A 24,784-nucleotide genomic window follows, 5' to 3' on the forward strand; every position below is an offset into this window, starting at 1 on the left:
ACATTCAAGCAACATTGCCACTTGCTGTAACACTTCTCAGGACTTGTGGAGACATCTTAGTATTTGTCTTCATGTAAATCACACACAGCAATACTCACGGCCAGTCGTCGTCAGTAACTGTCCAACTGTTCCCAAATTGGTTTGAATCCAAGGCTAGTATTCCATCAGGTTTCAAGAAGTCATCCAGTTGGTCATTGGTGTAGGTTCCACACAAGCCACACAGCTGTCCTTTGTATCTCTCGTCCACAACTACCACCAGTTGATGATCTCCGTCAAACTTCACCTGAAGACCAAAGTTGGTCTGGAGCACAACATATGACCCTACCAGCGACAGTCTTACCGAAGCAATGGGTGTCACAGGGAGATACACCCTCACTCCATCCACCTAAACAAAGCATTACAGAGTTAGCTTCCAGAAAATCACAAACAAACCAACTGTTGCTTGACAACATCATGTCAATGCTGAAAATTATACTCTTTCAAGTATATAATACTCACATAAACGTCCCTATTTTTCCGCAATGCAATGTGGAGGTTCTGCAGTCGCACGCTCACCGAGTTAATGGCAGTCCAGCTCGGACTACCTCGGTGCTCATTCCTACTCGTCACAGAAAATTGGACAGATGTATTTCCACAAGTCTCGGTCACCGTGTAATTGCAGGCACCCTGGAAATGGTACAGCTTCCCATCAAATGTTGTGTAGTGCGGGTCGCCATAGATGTGGCAAATGGCAGTGTCAGCGCCGTAACATCCCAAATTGCCACCCTGCACTTTGCAGATTTCTCCCGGTCCACAAGTTGCTGGCTCGCACACGATTCGGTCATTGCCAGTGCAGCGGCACCTTTCTCGACATCCGTCTTCCCAGAACATTGCACCTTTCTGACACACAAACGGCAAGGTTTATTTTCAACAGTGCTATGTGCTCTGATGGGAAACAGAACCTTGTTTTCATAGAAACCAAAGTGCACCACAAACACTTCCAACTTACCTCGTAGTATTTGTTCTTGTGCGTGCAACCACAGTTCTCCACAGACACGCACGAGCTTCCACTCAGGACAAAGCCATGGTTACACTCACAGTCCTCCACACAAGGCTCACTACAGTTCCCCGAAGCAAAGCGGTCAGTGCAAGTGGCTGGACAAGCACTAGCGCATGCGTTATAATGGCTGTTGGCTTCACACACGATACCTGAAAGCAGCAGAGAAGCAACAAAACTTTTTACACTTCAATTCAAGCTTCACAAATGGCGATTCTCTGACACGATGTTGTACAGCTCCGAACACTGCTAAGTACATCGGATTCCGGTTAATTGGACCATCAGTTAATCAGGGCAGCTGCTTATTTGGGACAACTCTTAAGCAACAAAATCTAATCCAGAAAATAACCCTCATTCCTTTCATTTGTTTGGGACACCGTGTCGCCTCATCGGGCCAGTAGACTGCTGCCAAATAATGTATAACTTGCGCAGGGGGTCCCAACCTGTGGTACGCGGTCTGCTCGGAAAATGGTAAGGGACCACGACATAAAGAAGGTTGGGAACCCATGAACTTGTGTCAGCCGCGTGGACATGTGTGGCCGTTGGACACTACACTGTGCTTACAGCGAAGAGTTTTCAAATAGTGTCAGTTGAATGTGCTTGTGATCTTTGTCACTGATAATTGGTGAGAAATAAGCAGCAAGACAATTCAGAACTCTCTTGCTCACTGCGGTTTCAGGCACTCAGGCTTGGAGATGCCAGAAAAGGCTGGGATTGAAAAGGAAATGATCTCACTACTTCAACAAATTAAGAACTACAAACAACTTGAATGTCTCAGCAATCGCCTTAAACGTTACAATAAAAATGAAGTTTTGCAGGATGCAATTGGCAAAAGCATTGTATGAAGGCAGTACAATCTTCAACAGGTGTCTGCACTGATCTCCTTCATTAAATGGCAGCGTCTACTGAGTGATTCCTCTATCGATAACTATTGGGAACTAATACATTGATTTAGTGTACTGTAGTGGTACTGGATGGTTTCCAATTTGCTCTGTATTTCTTTTAAATACATAATTTGCTGAATAAACTCTCCTCCGACTTCCATCCGGTAACAAGTATCGATTTTAACTGACGGTGATTTGATGACAAATTCTGCCATCTTCATCATGGATGTAGATAATTTGTTGATCGGTTAAACAGCAGTTTGTCTTTTTTTAAATAACTTTTAATTATTTCCATGACCCTTTGGCTGATTGGGGCAGTCACTTAATTGGGCCAAAATGCACGGGTCCCGGGTGTCTCAATGAACCGGAATCCAGTGTATTACTCCAACAGCATTTGGAGGAGACAACTCATACGTACCACAGAAAGTGGAGTTCCTCCATGGCACAATGGTCACTCCTGCTCTCTGGCAGGCATCTGAATAGATCTGCAGGGCATTACACAGAGCTCCTTGGTCTCCACCGGTCAAGCACAGTTCAACAACACAACTTTCAAATAAACCATTGGTGTTGATCACAGAGTGGCAGTTTACAAATGGCCCCTGTTGACTGGTGATCAGACCACAGAAATCATCACCTCGGTAGCGCTCCTCATCTGCGGGCTTACACTCTTCTGGCTCGACGGGGTCGCAACCTGGCTCGTCAGGTGGCACCTTCCAGCTATTTCCCAGTTCGTTGTCATCCTTAGCTTGCGTTCCATCAGCTTTCATGTAGTCATCTTGCCATTTTCCATTGTAGTTACCGCACATACCACAAACCCGATTAAAGTACGTACTGGGCACCTTCACTTCCACTGAATGATCAGTGTCGTAAGAAACGTACAGGCCAAAATCAGTTGTCAGGACCACGTATCTTCCGCTCCTACTCACACTCAGGCCACCCTCGCCACGCCCAACAGGTAAGGTCTCCCACACGTCATCAACCTGTGCACAAGACGAAATACTGCATCATACAGACTGTATGGGGCCGCAGCCCTGGAGAAACAAAACAACCATTTGCACCGTGCTCCTCTCAAGCCCTTCAGGCATGTCTAATGATCTTAGCCATCACATCCGTACACACTCACGTGCGTTCAGAACGCCCCTTCAGCTGAGGATAAAAAGCTCTCAATGCCGCTTTAATCAGACTCACTTCCGTCGCACTGCGCATCCCTTCTCACTTACTCGCATCTCCAGTTACAAGCAAAGTGCTTTACCGATCAAGTGTTTCCATATCAAATGATTTTTAGTAGAGAGAGCTGTACTTTAGCAGAATTAGACTTACAGTAAGAGACTTACCAACACCCGCTGACGTTCCCGCTTCACGATCCAAACACTGTGGCCGTGCACAGTTACATGAACTTTCTGAACGTAAGATACTCCTGCGTAGCCACGATTTTCATTCTTTGTTTCAATGTTGAAGTACGGAAGGGAGGAGGAATTTCCACACGACTTGGCTATTGTGTACGTACAGCTGCCCATAAAGTGGAGGGTGGCTTTGTCAAAGGTGTTGTAATGCGGATCATTATGCACTCTGCAGATACCGTACGTGTATGGGTAGCAACCGGGGACGCCGTTTACAACTCCACAGTATGAACCTGTAGAACACGTTGAATCCCTGCACACCATTTTACTGCCTGCAGAAGGACATCTACATTTTCTTGAGCAGGTATCATCGGTCCAGAGTTCAGAGCCCACTGGGTAGTGCTTTCCTTCATACCAGCAACCACACTTATCCTCTGGCACACATCGGTCATTGTAGAGAAGGTAACCACTGTCACACACACAGCCTTCCACGCAAGGTTGCAAGCAGCGCGATGGAGCACTCGGACTCACACAGGTAGCTGGGCAAGCTGAGCCGCACTGCTCATAATGACTATTCGCTCCACACTTTACAGCTGTGAACGGAATCCATAAGGTTACACGTTACTTTCATCTGACATTCCTTCCATCAAACACTTCTCACTGCTCTCTATCTCCAATGAGTCTCATTGAAAGATCTGGCACTATACTCTCAAGCACTTACGGCAAAAGGTCTCATTCCTCCAGGCATCCACTCTCGCTCCCTCTGACTGGCATGCATCTCCGTATGACTCCAAACTGCTGCACAGAGCCTCCTGCTCCATGCCTAATGCACAAAGGTCGTATACACAGTCAGCAAAATAAGCTTCCGGGTCGACTCTCGAATGGCACCCTTTGAAAGGACCGTCTGCATCCTTGATTATCCCACAGTAATATTCACTTTCGATGATACGCTTTTCATCCTTACTGCAATTTGGTCTGATGCCAACATCAGGAGTACACCTGGGGAAACAGCAACATCCCAAATCACAATTACTTCCAGCTAAATCAAAACTCAAAGAGCATAAAGATGGAAATTGGAAACTGGACAGTTAGTTTCCAACCGAATGGAAAAGTTGCCAGCAGCTTGCTGCCAGTCACACTGTACCTTGTGTCATTTCCAGACTGCCAGCTGTTGCCCAAGCTGACTGAATCAGGTTCCATTATTCCATCTGGATTCAGAAAATCATCCCTTCTGTCTTCATTATAGTTCCCACACATTCCACACACCTTGCCTTTGAAGAGACTCGGGAGAGTCACCTCAGCTCGATGCCTGCCATTAAACTTCACTCGCAATCCAAAACTAGTGGCAATGACGACGTACTGCCCAGACAGAGTGACAACAACACCCGGGCTGACTGCAACAGGTAGCACTGCCTCTTCCCCATCAACCTGCAAACATCCAAATCATTCATCAATTGATTCTTCTGCAGACGTTGCAATGCACCTGACAAAGACACTTAGCACATCCAGCCCTTACCTTTACCACACGCCCCTTCTCTAGCGTGATTCTGTGATCGGAAACCTCAACGTTGACTTGTCTCACGTAAGACACGTACGGGTTTCCGCCTCTGTGCTCATTTGCAGCTTCAACTTTGAAATGGGGCAGACTGCTGTTGGTACTGCACAGTTTTGATAAGGTGTACGTGCATGTTCCCATAAAGTCGTGAGCTTGGTCATCAAAGGTCATATAGTGAGGATCTCCTTGTACTATGCAGGAAGACTCTGAAAACAGCAAAACAATCAGAATTACTCTTGTTATTACTGACATAATTCAAGAGATATATGTTTTTTCTGTATCTTCAATACCATACTGTTGAATTAAGGCACTGAATAGCGTTGGTTGGCACTGCACTTTATGGTAGTCAATTGAGAATATTCCAAATCTTTTCGGTAGAAGACTAAAACTTGTAATGACGTCTCACCAGTGCAGTATAAAACTTCAGCATCACATCCCTGGTCTTATATTCTAGACCTCTTGTGAACCTTGTATGTGCCTTCCACATCCCTGGTCTTATATTCTAGACCTCTTGTGAACCTTGTATGTGCCTTCCACACCATCACTTCAACCTGCAAGTTCACATTCTGTGTGATTGACACAAGGACTCCGTCCCTTTGAAGCTGAGATTTCTGGATTTTCTCCTCTTTAACAAAATAGTCCACACATTTATTTCTACTACTAAAGTGCATGAGAAAGCATTTTGAACATTGTATTTCAGTTGCCACTTTCTTGCCCATTCTCTAATTTAAGTTTTTTGTAGCCTACCTGTTTCTCAACACTACCTGCCCCTCCACCAATCTTCATCGTGGTTTTACATACTGACCCATATTCTCAGTTCATCACCCTTGTTCCTGATACTCTTTTCATTAAAGTAGGCATATATCAGCCCATCCCACTGACTACAATTTTGCCCTAGCAACTGCCTATCATTCTCTACAAGCTGCATTTACCTATACAGGATTAAGTCAGAATGGTTTCCTTCAGGGAAAATCCTGCCTGACAAACCTGCTGGAATACCTTGAGGAGATTATAAAGGTATAGATAAAGAGGATGTCGTGGATGTTATATATTTGGACTCTCAGAAGGTTTTTGACAAGGTGCCACACATGAGGCTGCTTACCAAGTTAAGAGCCCTTGGTATTACAGGAAAATTACTCAGATGATTAGAGCATCGTCTGATTGGAAGGAGGCAGTGAGTGGGAATAAAAGGATCCTTGTCTAGTTGGTTGCTAGTGACTCGTGATGTTCTACAGGGGTCTCTGTTGGGACCACTTCTTTTTATGCTGTACATAAATGAATTACATGATGAAATAGATGTTGCCAAGTTTGCAGATAATACGAAGATTGGTGGAGCGGCAGGTAGTTTTGATGAAGCAGGTGGGATGCAGAAGGACCTAAGATGAGAGAATAGGCAAGAAAGTGGCAAATGAAATTTACTGTGGGAAAATGCATGGTCATGCACTTTGGTAGTAGAAGTAAATGTGCAGACTGTTTTCTAAACTGGGAGGAGATCCAGGAATCGGAGATGCAAAGGGACTTGGGAGTCCTTGTGCAGAACACCCTGAAGGTTAACTTGCGGGTTGAGTTGGTAGTGAGGAAGGCAAATGCAATGTTAGCATTCAAGATGTCTAGAATACAAGAGCAGGGTTGTGATGCTGAGGCTTTATAAGGCACTGGTGAGGCCTTACCTTGAGTATTGTGAACAGTTTTGGGCTCCTCATCTTAGAAAAGATGTGCCGACATTGAAGAGGGTCCGATGAGATTCACAAGAATGATTCCAGGAATGAAAGGGTCATCGTATGAGGAATGTTTGATGGCTCTGGGTCTGTACTCACTGAAATTTAGGATGAGAAGGGGATCTTATTGAAACCCTTTGAATGTTGAAAGGATTAGACAGAGTAGATGTGGAAAGGATGTTTCCCATGGTGGGAGAGTCTAGGACAAGAGGGCACAGCCTCAGGATAGAGAGGTGTCCATTCAAAACAGAGAAATTTCTTTAGCCAGTGGGTGATGAATTTGTGGAATTTGTTGCCTCCTGCAGCTGTGGAGGCCAGGTCATTGTAAGTATTTAAGGCAGAGATTAATAGGTTCTTGATTGGACATGGCATCAAAGATTACGTGGATAAGTCCAGAAAATTGGGTTGAGGAGGAGAAAAAAAGGATCAGCCTTGATTGAATGGTGGAGCAGCCTCACTGTGCCAAATGGTCTATTTCTGCTCCTATGTCTAATAGTCGAATGAACTGCCCCATCCCTCTGCCAAACTAGTTTAAAGCCTCCCCAAAACTGTCTGCAAGGATATTGGTTTCCATTGAATTCAGGTGTAACATGTCCCTTTTGCACAAGTCATACCTTCTTCAGAAGAGATCCTAATGATCCTCAAATCTGAAACCCCGTCCCCTGCATCAATTCTTCAGCCACACATTCATCTGCCAAATCATGCTAGTCCTACCCTCACAGGTGCATGGCACAGGCAGCAATCCAGAGATTCTTACCCTTGAAGTCCTACTTTTCAATTTCCTACCTTGCTCTCTATGTCCTCTCCTCAGAACCACATCCCTTTTCCTACCTATTTTGTCATTACCAATATGTATCAGATTTCTGGCTGCTCAGCCTACCCTTTCGTATGCTGTGGCCCCGATCTAAGCTGTTGCTGAGTCTGGTACCTGGGGGGGCAATATACCATCCAAGAGTCTCTTTCACATCCACAGAATCTCCTATCTACTCCCCTAACTAAAGAATCCACTGTCACCAGTATACTCCTCTTCTCCCCTTCCCTTCTGACTCAGTGCCAGACACTTGATCACAGCAGCTTTTTCCAGGTAGGTCGTTCCCCGACACTCCCCGCACCTTCCAAACTGTCCTCTAGATGGCATAACTGTTTTTGAGGGGATTGGATAGCGGTAAGCAACATTGTCTGCCTATCTCCTTTCCCTCTCCTGACAGTCAACCAGCTACCTGCCTCTTGCAACTTAGGGGTGACTACCTCCCTGTATCTCTCATCTATCACCTCCTCATTTTCCTGTATGAGTCGAAGGTTGTCAAGGTGCAGCTACATTTCACTAAGCACAATCCGTGAGGAGCTATAGCTCAATGCACTTTGTGCAGATGTAGTAATCAGGGAGACTCGAGGTCTCTCAGAACTACATCTAACATGAAGAACCATACCACTGACCTTAGATCCATTCTCTAGCTCAGCCTAACTGACAAAGAAACATACCAGAAGCTTACCTGAACCTTCACCTCTTCTCACTAAAGCCTCAAGGTCTCCAGTAGCTCTGCTCTACACCAACAATGGCTGGCCACCTAAACCTCACTTCTTTTGATAGGCCTTTGCTAAGTGCCTAATTAACTGTGATACCTCCAGCTCATTAAAAAGTTCCAAATCACCCTGCTCGCATTTCAAATCTAATGCTCACTCAGCTCCAAACAAGCGACTGCTTACAATATCTTAAGCCCCACCTCCTCCATGAAGTGCTCCATTTCTGCAGTTTAATCTAACCCTGATTAGCAATGCCAAACCCCCATCTCTTTGAAATCCCTCTCTGTCTCTTTTGAAACATCTAAACCCTAGAATATCCAACAGCCATTCTGGACCTAGTGATAGCCAAGTATCTGTAATGGCCACAACATCATTGTTCCATATACTGACACGTGCTTTAAGTTTATCACTCTTGTTCCTGATACTTTCTGCATTAAAATAGACACATTTCAATTCATCCCACTGACTGCAATTTTGCCCAATCATCTGTCTACTCTTCCTCACAGTCTCTCTACACACTGCATCTACCTGTATAGCAACGGCTCCATTCTCTGCCCTATCACTCTGGTTCCCAGCCCCCGGGAAAGTTTAAACCTTCCTCATCAGATCCAGTAAATCTGCCTACCTTCAAGTTGAGGTGTAACCCACCCTTCTAGTACAGGTCAGACCTTCCCTGAGGAGATCCCAATGATCCACAAATCAGAAACCCTGCCCCCTACACTAATTCCTGTCATCTGACAAACCATTTTATTCTTACCCTCAATGGTGCATGGCACAGGCAACAATCCAGAGATTACAACCCTTCCATTCCTGTTTTTCAGTTTTCCTCAATCCCAACATTCTCTCTTTAGGACCTCGTCTTTGTCATTGGTACCGACATGTACTACGACTTCTGGCAGCTCACTCTCCCCCTTAAGAATGCTGTGGATCCAATCCAAGATGTCCCTGACCCTGACACTTGGGTGGCAACCTGCCAGCTGGGAGACGCAATGACAGAGGGAAGTCAGAAGCTAATTTTCCAAAGCTTGTTGAGGAACACATCATTTAAATGTCTACTCAGGTTTATTGGGGGATTGAAGTGGAAATGGTCCATGGGCTCTGAGTTGATCGCTGCAAACTTATCTCCTCAGGACATCTGAGATAGGTCATTGGTGGGAGAGTGGGTCTAAAACGGACTGGCAACATGCAGCTAAGATGGCAGGGAATGGAGGATCACACATGCTGCAGCCAGATGCAGAAAAGCTCTGGCATACAAGCTGTGGGCCACACAAGAGGCAGATCAGGCAAGGGATGGGAAGGGGCACTGGACCCGGGCAGAAGTCACCCCAGGAATATTTTGAGTGCCATGGTAGCATAGAGGGTAGTTGGACACTATTACAGCTCGTTGAGCTCGGAATTCAGTTCCGATGTCATCTGAATACATAGGATTTTCCCCATGTGCTCCATTTTCTCCCCAGAGTCCAAAGACATTAATAAGTTATTTGGTCATAATAAATTGTCCTTTGATTAGGCTAGGGTTAAACAGGTAAATTGCTGGGCAGTGTGGCTTGAAGGGCCTGTTCTGCACTGCATCTCATTTACTGAGTTCCTTCAGCATTGGAGGAAAGGCAGTTGGTCAGGCAAGAATGAGAAGGGGCACTGACCAGGGTTGAAGTCACCTGGGGAATATGTTGAGTGCCATGCTCTGGAGGAAAGGCAGTGGGGTCACAGGAAGGGCAGATAAGAAGTTGGACTGTACAGGGAAGAAGCCACCATGTAAAGATGTTGAAACCCCATGTTTTGGAGGAAAGGCTTTGCGTGAGAGGAAAGGCCAATGGGATGGGGTAACAATAAGGAAGAAGTCACACGAGAACAAATAGGGAGCTAGGGTGAGGTGGCCTATGGAAAAACTTCTAGATACAAAAGGAGGCAAAGCACATCAATAAAGATCATTAAGGGGTTCAAGGACACAAGAGATTCTGCAGATGCTGGGTCATCAACATACAAAAAATGCTGGAAGAACTCAGCAAAAAAAAAGATACGGCTGTGGTAGCGAGACTAGTTGAGCACATCGTCGAAGAACAGCAAGGATCACATACAAGGAACAGTGAAAGACGATCTCAATGAACTCTCGTCGCTTAAATTTAAACTTCTTCAGTTAGGCGAGAGAGTTGGGATGAGTGGAACGTGTCCTGGGAGACAGCAGCAAGGGAGGGCTTGCTGGTAGAAGAAGGATCTGGTCTGAGAGGAACCGAACGTCCCCCTGAGAAAAAGCGGCAGCACCGCGTGTGCGTCGGGCAGCACAGCGGCGCGGAGTGCGATTGGACAAATCCGTGGGTGCGCGGGAACCAATGGGAGGGAAGGGCAGGTCGACAGGGAAAGGCCAATTGCGTGTTGCTTGGACTTCTAGCGTCAACAGATTTCCTCTTGTTTGTGATTGGGCGAAACCAATGCATTGGCGGGAGCAATAAGTGAGGGATCAGCGAGCCGATGATCCGTGAGGGGGCGGGGCCGAGGCACGTAAGTGGGGAGGGGGGAAGGAAGGGGTGAGATGGAGGAGGGAGGGAAGGGGTGAGAGAGAGGGAGGGGTGAGTGGGGAAGGAGGGGAGCGAGGGAAGGGGAGAGGAGGGAGGGAGGGAAGTGGGAGAGAGGAGGGAATAAGGGGAATGGAGTGGGAAGGGGAGGTGGGGAGGGAGGGAAGGGGATGGAGTGGGAGGGGAGGAGGAAGGGGGATGGAGTGGGAGGGGAGGAGGAAGGATGGTCGAGAGGGGGGAGAAGGAAAGGGTTGAGACGGGAAGGAGGGTTGAGAGGGGGAGGGGAGTGAGGAGGAAGGTGAGGGAGGGAGGTTGGTGATATCGGGGAGAGGGAATTGGGGGAGAGTTGGAATGTGGGGTGGAAGAAGGAGAGCGAAGAAGGGGGAAAGGGGAGGGGGAGAGTGAAGGAGATGGGGGAAGGGGAGAGAGGGTTTGAGGGATGGGGAGAGGGAAGGGAGGGGGGTTGGAATGGGAAGGGGAGGGGGATGGAGTGGAGAGGGAGGGGAGAAGGGGAGAACCGGAGAAGAACCAATATTCATGCAGGCAGATTTGTTAGAGGGTTTAATCTAATTAGTCAGGGGGGTGGGAACTGGAGTGAAGGAGCTCAAGATAGGTAAAAAAAAAGATGGTAAAAAAGCAAAGATAGCATGCTGTCAGGAATGGCAGGCAGATGATGGGACGAAATTGTGGTTAGTATTAGAGGTGCAAAATCAGAAAGGGTAGCAAATACAGTACTCTTGTGATGTATGATGTTAAGAAACTGCAAAGGTAAAAGGGCCCTGATGGCAGTTATATACAGGCCTCCTAATAGTAGCTGGGACGTGAACCACAGACTACAATAGGAAATAGAAAAGGTGTGTCAAAAGGGCAATGTTATGATAGCCATGGGAGATTTTAACATGCAGATAGATTGGGGAAAATCAGGTTGGTAATGGATCTCAAGAGAGGGAGTTTGTTGAATGTCTACGAGATGGCTTTTTAGAGCAGTTTGTCATTGAGCCTACTAGGGGATCAGCTATACCGGTTTGGGTGTTATGTAATATAACCATATAACAATTACAGCACAGAAACAGGCCATCTCGGCCCTTCTTGTCCGTGCCAAACGCTTTCTCTCACCTAGTCCCACTTACCTGCACTCAGCCCATAACCCTCCATTCCTTTCCTGTCCATATACCTATACAATTTTTTTTAAAATGACAAAATCAAACTTGCGTCTACCACTTCTACTGGAAGCTCATTCCACACAGCTACCACTCTCTGAGTAAAGAAGTTCCTCCTCGTGTTACCCCTAAACTTTTGGCCCTTAACTTTCAACTCATGCCCTCTTCTTTGAATCTCCGCTACTCTCAATGGAAAAAGCCTATCCACGTCAGCTCTATCTATCCCCCTCATAATTTTAAATATCTCTATCCCCCTCAACCTTCTACACTGTAAAGAATAAAGACCTAACTTGTTCAACCTTTCTCTGTAACTTAGGTGCTGAAACCCAGGTAACATTCTAGTAAATCTCCTCTGTACTCTCTCTAATTTGTTGACATCTTTCCTATAATTCGGTGACCAGTACTGTACACAATACTCCAAATTTGGCCTCACCAATGCCTTGTACAATTTTAACATTACATCCCAACTCCTATACTCAATGAACTCAGTAGGTTGGGCAGCATCCGTTAAAAGGAGCAGTCAACGTTAAAGGTCTCGACCCGAAACGTTGACTTCTCCTTTTAATGGATGCTGCCCGACCTGCTGAGTTCTTCCAGCTTTTTTGTACGTCTTGATTTGACCACAGCATCTGCAGTGTACTTTGAGTTTCCTATACTCAATGCCCTGATTTATAAAGGCCAGTATACCAAAAGCTTTCTTTACCACCCTATCCACATGAGATTCTGCCTTCAGGGAACTATGCACCATTATTCCTAGATCACTCTGTTCTACTGCATTCTTCAATGCCCTACCATTTACCATGTATGTCCTATTTGGATTATTCCTACCAAAATGTAGCACCTCACACTTATCAGCATTAAACTCCATCTGCCATCTTTCAGCCCACTCTTCTAACTGGCCTAAATCTCTCTGCAAGCTTTGAAAACCTACTTCATTATCCACAACGCCACCTATCTTAGTATCATCTGCATACTTACTAATCCAATTTACCACCCCATCATCCAGATCATTAATGTATATGACAAACAACATTGGACCCAGTACAGATCCCTGAGGCACACCACTAGTCACCGGCCTCCAACCTGACAAACAGTTATCCACCACTACTCTCTGGCATCTCCCATCCAGCCACTGTTGAATCCAATTTACTATTTCAATATTAATAACTAACGATTGAACCTTCCTAACTAACCTTCCATGTGGAACCTTGTCAAAGGCCTTACTGAAGTCCGTATAGGCAACATCCACTGCTTTACCCTCGTCAACTTTCCTAGTAACCTCTTCAAAAAATTCAATAAGATTTGTCAAACATGACCTTCCACGCACAAATCCACGTTGACTGCTCCTAATCAGACCCTGTCTATCCAGATAATTATATATACCATCTCTAAGAATACTTTCCATTAATTTAACCACCACTGACGTCAAACTTACAGGCCAATAATTGCTAGGTTTACTCTTAGAACAATGGAACCATATGAGCAATATGCCAATCCTCCGGCACCATCCCCGTTTCTAGTAACATTGAAATATTTCTGTCAGAGCCCCTGATATTTCTACACCAACTTCCCTCAAGGTCCTAGGGAATATCCTGTCAGGACCCGGAGACTTGTCCACTTTTATATTCTTTATAAGCTCTAGTACTTCCTCTTCTTTAATCATCATAGTTTTCATAACTACCCTACTTGTTTCCCTTACCTTACACTATTCAATATCCTTCTCCTTAGTGAATACCGATGAAAAGAAATTGTTCAAAATCTCCCCCATCAATTTTGGCTCCACACATAGCTGTCCACTCTGATTCTCTAAGGGACCAATTTTATCCCTCACTACCCTTTTGCTATTAATATAACTGTAGAAACCCTTTGGATTTATTTTCACTTTACTTGCCAAAGCAACCTCATATCTTCTATTAGCTTTTCTAATTTCTTTCTTAAGATTATTTTTACATTCTTTATATTCCTCGAGCACCTCATTTACTCCATGCTGCCTATATTTATTGTAGATCTGTCTCTTTTTCCAAACCAAGTTTCCATATCCCTTGAAAACCATGGCTCTCTCAACCTTTTAATCTTTCCTTTCAACCTAACAGGAACATAAAGATTCTGTACCCTCAAAATTTCACCTTTAAATGACCTTCATTTCTGTATTACATCCTTCCCACAAAACAAATTGTCACAATTCACTCCTTCTAAATCCTTTCGCATCTCCTCAAAGTTAGCCTTTCTTCAATCAAAAAATCTCAACCCTGGGTCCAGTCCTATCCTTCTCCATAATTATATTGAAACTAATGGTATTGTGATCACTGGACCCAAAGTGCTCCCCAACACATAACTCTGTCACCTGACCTATCTCATTCCCTAACAGGAGATCCAACACTGCCCCTTCTCTAGTTGGTACCTCTATGTATTGCTGCAAAAAACTATCCTGCACACATTTTACAAACTCCAAACCATCCAGCCCTTTTACAGAATGGGCTTCCCAGTCTATGTGTGGAAAATTAAAATCTCCCACAATCACAACCTTGTGCTTACTACAAATATCTGCTATCTCCTTATAAATTGGCTCCTCCAATTCTCGCTCCCCATTAGGTGGTCTATAATACACCCCGAGAAGTGTTACTACACCTTTCTCATTCCTCAATTCCACCCAAATAGTCTCCCTAGACAAGCCCTCTAATCTATCCTGCCAAAGCACTGCTATAATATTTTCTCGGACAAGCAATGCAACACCTCCCTCTCTTGCCCCTCCTATTCTATCACACCTGAAGCAATGAAATCCAGGAATATTTAGTTGCCAATCACACCCCTCCTACAACTATGTTTCACTAATAGCTACAACATCATACAATTCAAGTGTAACCCGTCCTTTTTGTACAGGTCACACCTGCCCCAAAAGAGGCCCCAATGATCCAGAAACTTGAATCCCTGCCCCCTGCTCCAATCCCTCAGCCATGCATTTATCCTCCACCTCATTCCATTCCTACTCTCACTGTCGCGTGGCACTGGCAGTAATCCCGAGATTACTACCTTTACGGTCCTTCTTCTCAACTGCCTTCCTAACTCCCTATATTCTCCTTTCAGGACCTCTTCCCTTTTCCTACCTATGTCATTGGTACCTATATGTACCACGACCTCTGGCTCCTCACCCTCCCACTTCAGGATATCTTGGATGCGATCAGAAATATCCCGGACCCTGGCACCAGGGAGGCAAACTACCATCCGAGTCTCCTGATTGTGTCCACAGAAACGCCTATCTGACCCCCTAACTATCGAGTCCCCTATTACTACTGCCTTCCTCTTCCTTTCCCTACCCTTCTGAGCTACTGGGCCGGTCCCTGTGCTGGAGGCACAGCCACTGTCACTTCCCCCAGGTAGGCTGTTTCCCCAACAGTACTCAAACAAGAGTACTTATTGTCAAGGGGTACAGCCACTGGGGTACCCTCTAGTACCTGACTCTTACCCTTCCCCCTCCTAAGTGTGAGCCACCTGTCTGCCTCCCGTGGCCCCGGTGTGACCACCTGCCTGTAACTCCTCTCTATCCACTCCTCACTCTCCCTGACCAGCCGAAGGTCATCAAATTGCAGCTCCAGTTCCCTAACACGGTCCCTTAGGAGCTGCAGCTCGGTGCACCTGGTGCAGATGTGGACGTCTGGGAGGCTAGGAGACTCCAGGACCTCCAACATCCGACACCGAGAGCAACAAGCTGCCCTCACACTCATGCTTCCCCTTTCCTCAAATAACAGGAAAAACTGAAACCTAAACCTACCTTACCTCGCCCGTTTCCACCTAAGCCCGTTGAGCCAAAGCCCTTAAGCCTTCACTCTGCTCCCGGCTCACTCCGCTGCCTGCTGTATAAGGCTGTGTCCTTTTTAAATCTTTCCCGCTTCACTGCCCGACGTCACATGCCTGCGCAGTCCCGTTTCTCTTAACTCCAATGAGGAGAAGAAAAAATCAAAATGGCTCCCGCCACACTCCCGTTCTGATCCTCCGACTTCCTTCTCCATGAACCAGGGGTGATTAAGGATCTTAAAGTAAAAGAACCCTGAGGAGCCAGTGATCACAATATGATTGTGTTCAACTTGAAATTTGATAAGGAGAAAGTAAAGTCTGATGTAGCAGTATTTCAGTGGAGTAAAGGAAATTGTAATGGTATGAGAAAGGAGTTGATCAAAGTAAATTGGAAGGAGCTGCTGGCAGGGATGTCAGCAGAGCAGCAACGGTGTAAATTTCTGGGAAAAATACGGGTGCAGGATAGATGTATTCCAAGAACGAAGAAATACTGAAATGGCAAAATAGTACAATTGTGGCTGACAAGGGGGTCGAAACCAATGTAAAAGCAAAGGAGAGGGCATATAACAAAGCAAAAATTAGCGGGAAGGTAGAGGTTTGGGAAGCTTTTTAAGACTTGGAGAACAGCTAAAAGAATCATGAGGAGGGAAAAGATGAAATATGAAAACAAGCTAGCAAATAATATCAAAATGGATAGTAAAAACATATTCAACTATGTAAGAAAAATAAAAGAGAAATGAGTGTTGATAAAGGACCACTAGAAAATTAGGCCAGAGAAATAATAATGGGTGCCAAGGAGATGGCAGGTGAACTGAATGAGTATTTTGCATCAGTCTTCACTGGAAACACTGGCAGTGTGCCAGATGTTGAAGGGTGTGAGGAAAGAGAAGTGAGTCCAGTCACGATTACAAGGAAGAAGATGCTCAAAAAAGCTGAAAGACAAAGGTGCATAAGTCATCGGACCAGATGACCATCACCCTAGGGTTCTGAAAGAGGTGGTAGAAATTGTGGGGGCATTAGTAATGATCTTTCAACAATCATTGGTCTCTGGCATAATGTCAGAAGACTGGAACATTGAAAATGTCACTCCACTCTTTAAGAAAGGAGGAAGGCAGCAGGAAGGAAACAATACACAAGTTAGGCTGACCTCAGTGGTTGGGAAGATGCTAAGGATGAGGTTAAGGAGTACTTGGTGACAGAGGACAAGATAGGGAAAAGTCAGCAAGGGAAAATCTTGCCTGATGAACCTGTTGGAATTCTTTGAGGAGATTATGAATAGGATAGATAAAGGGGATGCAGTGGATGTTGTATAGTTGGACTTTCAGGAGGCCTTTGACAAGGTGCCACACATGAGGCTGCTTACCAAGTTTAGAGCCCATGGTATTACAGGAAAGTTACTGGGATGGTTAAAGCATTGGCTGATTGGTAGGAGGCTGTGAGTGGGAATAAAAGGATCCTTTTTTTTAGCTGGCTGCCAGTGACCAGCTGTGTTCTGCAGGGGTCAGTGTTGGGACTGCCTCTCTTTATGCTGTGTATCAATTAACTTGCCTTTGTTGTCAAGTTTGCCGATGATACGAAAATTAGTGTTGAGGAAACAGGTGGACTGCAGAAGAGAGCAAGAGCATGGCAAATTAAATGTTGAAAATTCATAGGCATGCACTTTGGTATTAGAAGTAAATTTTCTTAACGGGGAAAAAATCCAGAAATCTGAGCTGCAGTGGGATGGGAGTCCTTGTGCAGAACACTCTGAAGGTTAATTTGCAGGTAGAGTCGATGGCGAGGAAGCCAAATGCAATGTTAGCATTCGTTTCAAGAGGTCTAGAATATAAGAGCAGGGATGTGATGCCGAGGCTTTGTTGAGCACTGATGAAGCTTCATTTGTGAAGTTTTGGGCTCCTCATTTAAGAAAAGATGCTCTGGCATTGGAGATCATTCAGCGGAAGTTCACAAGGGATGATTCTGGGAGTGAAAGGGTTGCCATATGAGGAACATTTGATGGCTTTGGGTCTGTACTTGCTGGAATTTAGAAGGATGAGGGGGGATCTTATTGAAACTTTTTGAATGTTGAAAGGCCTAGATAGAGTAGGTGTGGAAAGGATGTTTCCCATGGTTGAGTCTAGGACAAGAGGGCACAGACTTAGGATAGAGGGGCATCCATTTAAAACAGAGAAGTGGAGAAATTTCTTTAGCAAGAGGGTGGTGAATTTGTGGAATTTTTTTAAAAACAAAATGTACATTATTCAAAAATAAAATTATATACAATAAACCATTCAATGACTTTCAATCCTTTACAACTGTTTCCATTACGGTCTTTACATTTTCACACTTTTCACCACCCACCTGGCACTCTATTATTCCACATTTACATTCCCTTGTTGAGGGGTATACACCCCACCCCACTACCCCTCAACTCCCACAGGAGAAGAACCCTAGACTGTGGTCCTTCCCCACTGGGCCCTTGCGGTGGCTGCACCAAGTTTGAGCGCGTCCCTCAGCACGTACTCCTGCAGCCGAGAATGTGCCAGTCAGCAGCATTCCCCCAAGGATATCTCCATGTGCTGGTAGACCATCAAGTTTCGGGCTGACCAAAGAGCGTCTTTCACCAAGTTGATGATCTGCCAGCAGCATCGGATGTTGGTCACTGTGTGCATCCCCGGGAACAGCCCGTAGATCAGAGAGTTCTCCGTTACACAGCTGCTGGGAATGAACCTCGACACAGACCCTTCCATCCTCCTCCACACCTTCTCCATGAACCCACAGTGTGCAAAGAGGGGGGTCACCGACTCCTCCTCACTGCAGTCCTCCCGTGGGCAGAGGGGTGTGGAGACTACGCTCCGGGCATACAGGAGGGATCGGACTGGGAGGGCCCCTCTCACCGCCAGCCAGGCAAGGTCTTGGTGCCTGTTGGTGAGTTCTGGTGATGAGGCATTTTGCCAGATGAACTGGACGGTCTGCTCAGGGAACCAGCCCACTGTGTCCATCACGTCCTTCTCCTGCAGTGCCTGCAGGACCTTACGTGCTGACCACTGCCTGATAGCCCTGTGGTCAAAGGCGTTGACCTGAAAGAACTTCTCTACGAAGGACAGGTATGGCGGCAATGACCAGCTGACAGGGGTGTTGCGCGGGAAAGGGTCCAAACCCATCCTTTGTAGCCAGGACGACAGGTAGAATCAGGGCACGTAGTGGTACTTGATGCCCATGTACCTATATCCACACACAACCTGATTCAGCCACACACGAAGCTGGCCATTAGGGTGAGGGCAACATTGGGGATGTTTTTGCCCCCGTTGTCCAGGGACTTGTGCATGGTGGTCCATCTGACCCGCTCCATCTTGGATCCCCAGACGAATCTGAAGACGGCTTGGGTGATTTCTGAGCTGAAGGAGCGGGGGGACTGGCCACACCTGCGCTAAGTACAGCAGCCCTGAGAGCACCTCACACCTGATGACCAGGTTCTTTCCCGCTATCGATAGGGAGCGCCCTCCCCACAGTCCCAGTTTCTGTTTGACCTTGGCAGTCCGCTCCTGCCAGTTCTTGTTGCATGCCTCGGCCCCTCCGAACCAGATCCCCAACACCTTCACGTGATCAGCCCTGATGGTGAAGGGGACGCTGGATTGGTCGGGCCAGTTGCCGAAGAGCATGGCTTCGCTCTTCGTGCGGTTGACCCTGACCCCCGATGCCTGCTCGAACTGTTCGCAGATGCTGATTAGCCTGCGAACTGACCTCGGATCGGAGCAGAAGACGGTGACGTCGTCCATGTACAGGGAGGTTTTGACTTGGGTCCCTCCACTGCCTGGCAGCGTCACCCCTCTTATGCCCCCATCCCTCCTGATGGCTTCAGCAAAGGGTTCTATGCAGCACACGAACAAGTCCTGACTCCAGACCTGTTGGGGAAGCTGTCTGTTTCCCACCCGTTGACCTGGACTGCGCTACAGATGTCTGTGTAGAGCAGTTTGATCCAATTCCGGATTCCCTCTCCAAATCCCATTTTGGAGAGTACATCCGCCATGTACGTGTGCGATATCCTGTCGAAGGCTTTCTCCTGGTCCAAGCTGACCAGGCAGGCGTCCACCCCCCTGTCCTGCACATAGGCGATGGTGTCCCTCAGCAGCGCGAGGCTGTCTGAGATCTTCCTGCCCGGTACAGCACAGGTTTGGTCCGGGTGGATCACCTGCTCCAGTGCAGACTTGACCCTGTTGCGATAGCCTTGGACAGGATCTTGTAGTCCACATTCAGGAGTGAGATGGGCCTCCAATTTCTAATGTCTTCCCTCTCCCCCTTCTGCTTGTAGATGAGGGTGATGATGCCCTTCCTCATGGATTCTGACATGCTGCCTGCCAGGAGCGTAGCGTTGTACACTTCCAGCAGGTCGGGGCCCATCCGGTTCCACAGAGCCGAATACAACTCTACCGGTAAGCCGTCGATTCTGGGAGTATTACCCGACTCAAAGGAACGGACGGAGCCAGTCAGCTCATCCATGGTCAGTGGCTGCTCCAGACTCTCCCGCTTGCTGTCATCTAAGACCTGCGTGTAAGACTGACTTCCCAACAGCGAACCGGGGAATCAAAGATACCACAGGCAGCTATGGAAGCCAGGTCATTGGTTATATTTGTGGCAGAGTTTGATAGGTTCTTAATAGTCACAACATTAAGGTTATGGGGAGAAAGCCAGGGAGTGGAGAAAGAATTAGCCATGATTGAATGCGGAGCAGACTCGATAAGCCAAATGGCTGAATTCTGCTCCTATGCCTGGTCTTCTGTGGGAGGGAGAGAGGAGGAGTGGATATGGGAAGAGGTGGGGAGAAAGGGACATGGAATAGGGTGAATGTAGGAGGGAGAAGTATGAGGAGGTGATGTGGGAGGAAGGAGGGGATGTCGGAGTGGGATTTTGGGACGTGAAAGTGGGAGAGGGAGAAGGGGAGGAGATGTGGGAGGGGGAAGGGTGGGTGTGTGAGGGGTGGAGCTGTGGGAAGAGGGGATGTGGGAGCCAGAGGGGCTGGGTTGGATTGTAGGGGAGGAAGAGAAGAGGATTGGGATTTGGAAGGCAAGGCAATATGTGAGGGGTGGATGAGATGTGGGAGGGGAGGGGGTAATGAAGGAGGGGGTGGAGGGAGGAGGAAATGGGGAGGTGAAGGAGAGGATGTCAGAGGGGTAACAGGAGAAGTGGGAGGGACAAGGGGATTGCGGGTGTTTGGGTTGTGGGATTGGGAGGGAGGGCAGGGAGGGGATGTGGGAGGATGAGGGGATTTAGAAAGGGGATCGGTTATGGGAGAGGGAGGAGGGGATGACGGAGTTGGAAGCAAGGCAATGTGCGAGGCAAGGATGAGATGTGGGATGGGTTGTGGGAAGAGGAGGGGGCGTGGGAGGGGGAGGTGAGGATGTGGTAAGGGGCCTATGAAAAGGAGGGAGGGGATAGGATGTGGGAAAGGAAGGAGTGGATGTAAGATGGGATGGATGAATAAGGGAGGGGATGGGGAGGTGATGTGGGAGGAAGGAGTGGGTGTTTGGGATATGGGAGTGGAGGGAGGGAGGGTGAGGAGGGGGAAGGTGGGATGCGGGAGTAGGGGATATAGGAGGGGTAAGGGTATGGGAGTGGCAGGAGGAAATATGGGGAAGTTGGTATGTGGGGTGTATGGAGATTGGGAAAGTGGATAGTTGGGGATGTGGGGGATTGAGGAAGTGGGTACATGTCTTGGATATGGGAAGTGGTAGGTGTGGGTGTAGGAGTATTGCTGATTGGGGAAAGGAATAGGTTGGAGTACAGGGGATTGGGTAGGTGGGGCTGTGGCGGTGGGTAGGTGGAGTTGTAAGGGATTGGGTGGGGTGTAGAGGGGAGTAAGAAGGTGGGGGTGTAGGAGGATTGGGGATATGGGTTGGTGGGGGTGTAAGAGGATTGGGGAAGTGGGCCATTGGGGGTGTAGGGAGATTGGGGATGTGGGTCAGTGTGGGTGTATGAGGATTGGAGATGTGGGTCGGTGGGGGTGTAGGGGGATTGGGGATGTGGGTCAGTGGGGGTGTATGAGGATTGCGGATGTGGGTCGGTGGGGGTGTAGGGGGATTGGGGATGTGTGTCAGTGGGGGTGTAGGAGGATTGGGGATGTGGGCCATTGGGGGTGTAGGGAGATTGGGGATGTGGGTTTGTGGTGGTGTAGGGGGATTGGGGTGATGTATGAGCGGAGGTGTAGGGGGATTCGGGATGTGAGTCAATCGGGTGTAGGGGGATTGGGGTAGTGGATGGGTGTGGGTGTAGGGGGATTGAGGAAATGGGTAGGTGGGGATGTAGGGGATTGGGAAAATGGGTAGGTGGGGTTTTGGGGGGATTGGGGACATGGGTAGTTGGGGAGTATGGGGATTGAGGATGTGGGTAGTTGGGGGTGTAGGGTGATTGGGGACATGGGTAATTGGGGGTGTAGGGGGATTGGGGAAAAGGGTAGGTTTGGTGTAGGGGGATTGGGGAAATGGGTAGGTGGGGTGTACGGGGATTGGGGAAATGGGTAGGTGGGGTGTAGGGGGATTGGGGAAATAGGTAGGTGGGATGTAGGCGGATTGGGGAAATGGGTAGGTGAAGGTGTAGGGGGATTGGGGAAAAGGGTAGGTTTGGTGTAGGGGATTGGGGAAATGGGTAGGTGGGGTGTAGGGGGATTGGGGAAATGGGTAGGTGGGATGTAGGGAGATTGGGGAAATGGGTAGGTGAAGGTGTAGGGGATTGTGGATGTAGTTAGGTAGGAGTGTGGTTGATGCAGGAAGAGGGTATGTGAGGTGTACAGGGATTAAGGTAGTCAGTAGGTGGGGCAAAGTGGGTAGATGGGGGAGTATGAGGATTGGGGAAATGGGTAGGTGGGCTGTAGGGGGATTGGGGAAATGGGTAGGTGGGTTGTAGGGGGATTGGGGAAATAGGTAGGTAGGATGTAGGCGGATTGGGGAAATGGGTAGGTGAAGGTGTAGGGGGATTGGGGAAAAGGGTAGGTTTGGTGTAGGGGGATTGGGGAAATGGGTAGGTGGGGTGTAGGGGGATTGGGGAAATGGGTAGGTGGGATGTAGGGGGATTGGGGAAATGGGTAGGTGAAGGTGTAGGGGATTGTGGATGTAGTTAGGTAGGGGTGTGGTTGATGCAGGAAGAGGGTATGTGAGGTGTACGGGGATTAAGGTAGTCAGTAGGTGGGGCAAAGTGGGTAGATGGGGGAGTATGAGGATTGGGGAAATGGGTAGGTGGGCTGTAGGGTGATTGGCACTGTGGGTATTTGGGGGTGTGGGGGTTTGGGGAAGTGGGTAGTTGCCTGCATAGCGGTATTGCTGATGTGGTTAGCTGGGGAGTATGGGGTTTTGGGAAGTGGAAATGTAGTGGTGTAGGAGGATTGGGGAAAGATGTGGGGGTGTTAGAGAAAAGGATATGCGGGTTGAACGGAGATTCGGGAAATGGGTTGGTGGAGGTATATAGAGATTGGGGAAGTGGGAAGGTAGAAGATTTAGGGGATTGGCAATGTGAATAAGTCGAGATGTAGGGGATATGTGAAAGTGGTTCAGTAGGGTTTAGGGAGATTGGCGATGTGAATAGGTTGGGGTGTTGGGGTGTTGGGAAAATGGTTAGGTGGGGATGTGGGGAATTTGGAAAAGGGTATGTTGTGCTGTAGTGGGAATGGGGCAGTAGCCATATTGTGTGTAGAAAGATGCAGGAATTGAGTAGGTGGTGGTATAGAGGGACTGGGTAGGTGGGGTGTAGGGGGATTGGGAACGTGGGTAGGTGGGGGTGTATGGGGTTGAGGATTGGGGAAGTGTGAAGGTGGGAGTGTAGGGGGTCAAAACTGTGCATTTGGGTGTGTAGGGGGTTTGGAGAAGTGGGTAGGTGAGGGTGTAGGGGATTGGGGAAGGGTCAGTGGAGTGTATTAGGTTTGGGGAAGTGGGAGATACACTGGGAGATACTAACACTGGGAGATACCTGTGTTATTGTTCCATGGACACTGCTTGTCGGTGTAAGTGGATGTACAGGGGGATTGGGGATGTGGGTCGGAGGGGATGTAGGAGGATTGGGGATGTGGGTCGGTCGTGGTGTAGGGGGATTGGGGATATGGGTTAGTGGGGGTGTAAGAGGATTGGGGATGTGGGTCGGTGGGGGTGTAGGGGGATTGGGGATGTGGGTCGGTGGTGGTGTAGGGGGATTGGGGATGTGGGTCGGTGGGGGTGCAGGGGGATTGGGAATGTGGGTCGGTGGTGGTGCAGGGAGGTTGGAGATGTGGGTCGGTGGGGGTGTAGGGGGATTGGGGATGTGGGTCGGTGGGGGTGTAGGGTGATTGGGGATGTGGGTCGGTGGGGGTGTAGGGGGATTGGGGATGTGGGTCGGTGGGGGTGTAGGGTGATTGGGGATGTGGGTCGGTGGGGGTGTAGGGGGATTGGGGATGTGGGTCGGTGTGGGTGTAGGGGGATTGGGGATGTGGGTCGGTGGGGGTGTAGGGGGATTGGGGATGTGGGTCGGTGGTGGTGTAGGGTGATTGGGGATGTGGGTCGGTGTGGGTGTAGGGGGATTGGGGATGTGGGTCGGTGGTGGTGTAGGGGGATTGGGGATGTGGGTCGGTGGGGGTGTAGGAGGATTGGGGATGTGGGTTGGTGGGGGTGTAGGGGGATTGGGGATGTGGATCTGTGGGGGTGTAGGGTGATTGGGGATGTGGGTCTGTGGGGGTGTAGGGGGATTGGGGATGTGGGTCAGTGGGGGTGTAGGGTGATTGGGGATGTGGGTCAGTGGAGGTGCAGGGGGATTGGGGATGTGGGTCTGTGGCGGTGTAGGAGGACTGGGGATGTGGGTCAGTGGAGGTGTAGGGGGATTGGGGATGTGGGTCGGTGGTGGTGTAGGGGGATTCGGGATGTGGGTCAGTGGAGGTGTAGGGGGATTGGGGATGTGGGTCGGTGGGGGTGTAGGGGGATTGGGGATATGGTTTGCTGGGGGTGTAGGGGATTGGGGATGTGGGTCGGTGGGGGTGTAGGGGGATTGGGGATGTGGGTAGGTGGGCGTGTAGGAGGATTGGGGATGTGGGTCGGTGGGGATGTAGGAGGATTGGGGATGTGGGTAGGTGGGCGTGTAGGAGGATTGGGGATGTGGGTCGGTGGGGGTGTAGGGGGATTGGGGATGTGGGTAGGTGGGCGTGTAGGGGGATTGGGGATGTGGGTCGGTGGTGGTGTAGGGGGATTGGGGATGTGGGTCGGTGGGGGTGTAGGAGGATTGGGGATGTGGGTCGGTGGGGGTGTAGGGTGATTGGGGATGTGGGTCTGTG

General features: G+C 48.4%; 1 protein-coding gene across 1 annotated transcript in view; it reads right to left on the minus strand.

Annotated features, from left to right (window-relative positions):
• Nucleotides 1-24,784, minus strand: part of LOC140724670 (IgGFc-binding protein-like) — a 68,334-nt gene that overhangs the window by 11,397 nt on the left and 32,153 nt on the right. Inside the window, exons 5-12 of the mRNA XM_073039096.1 lie at nt 4,777-5,021; nt 4,405-4,688; nt 3,982-4,259; nt 3,255-3,853; nt 2,339-2,900; nt 989-1,188; nt 499-879; nt 99-385 (exon numbers count right to left, since the gene is read on the minus strand). Coding sequence (XP_072895197.1) covers nt 99-385; nt 499-879; nt 989-1,188; nt 2,339-2,900; nt 3,255-3,853; nt 3,982-4,259; nt 4,405-4,688; nt 4,777-5,021 — 2,836 coding nt within the window. The remainder of the gene's footprint in view (nt 1-98; nt 386-498; nt 880-988; nt 1,189-2,338; nt 2,901-3,254; nt 3,854-3,981; nt 4,260-4,404; nt 4,689-4,776; nt 5,022-24,784) is intronic.

Source organism: Hemitrygon akajei, chromosome 3 (genome assembly GCF_048418815.1).
Source record: "Hemitrygon akajei chromosome 3, sHemAka1.3, whole genome shotgun sequence".
Classification (NCBI taxonomy): domain Eukaryota; kingdom Metazoa; phylum Chordata; class Chondrichthyes; order Myliobatiformes; family Dasyatidae; genus Hemitrygon; species Hemitrygon akajei.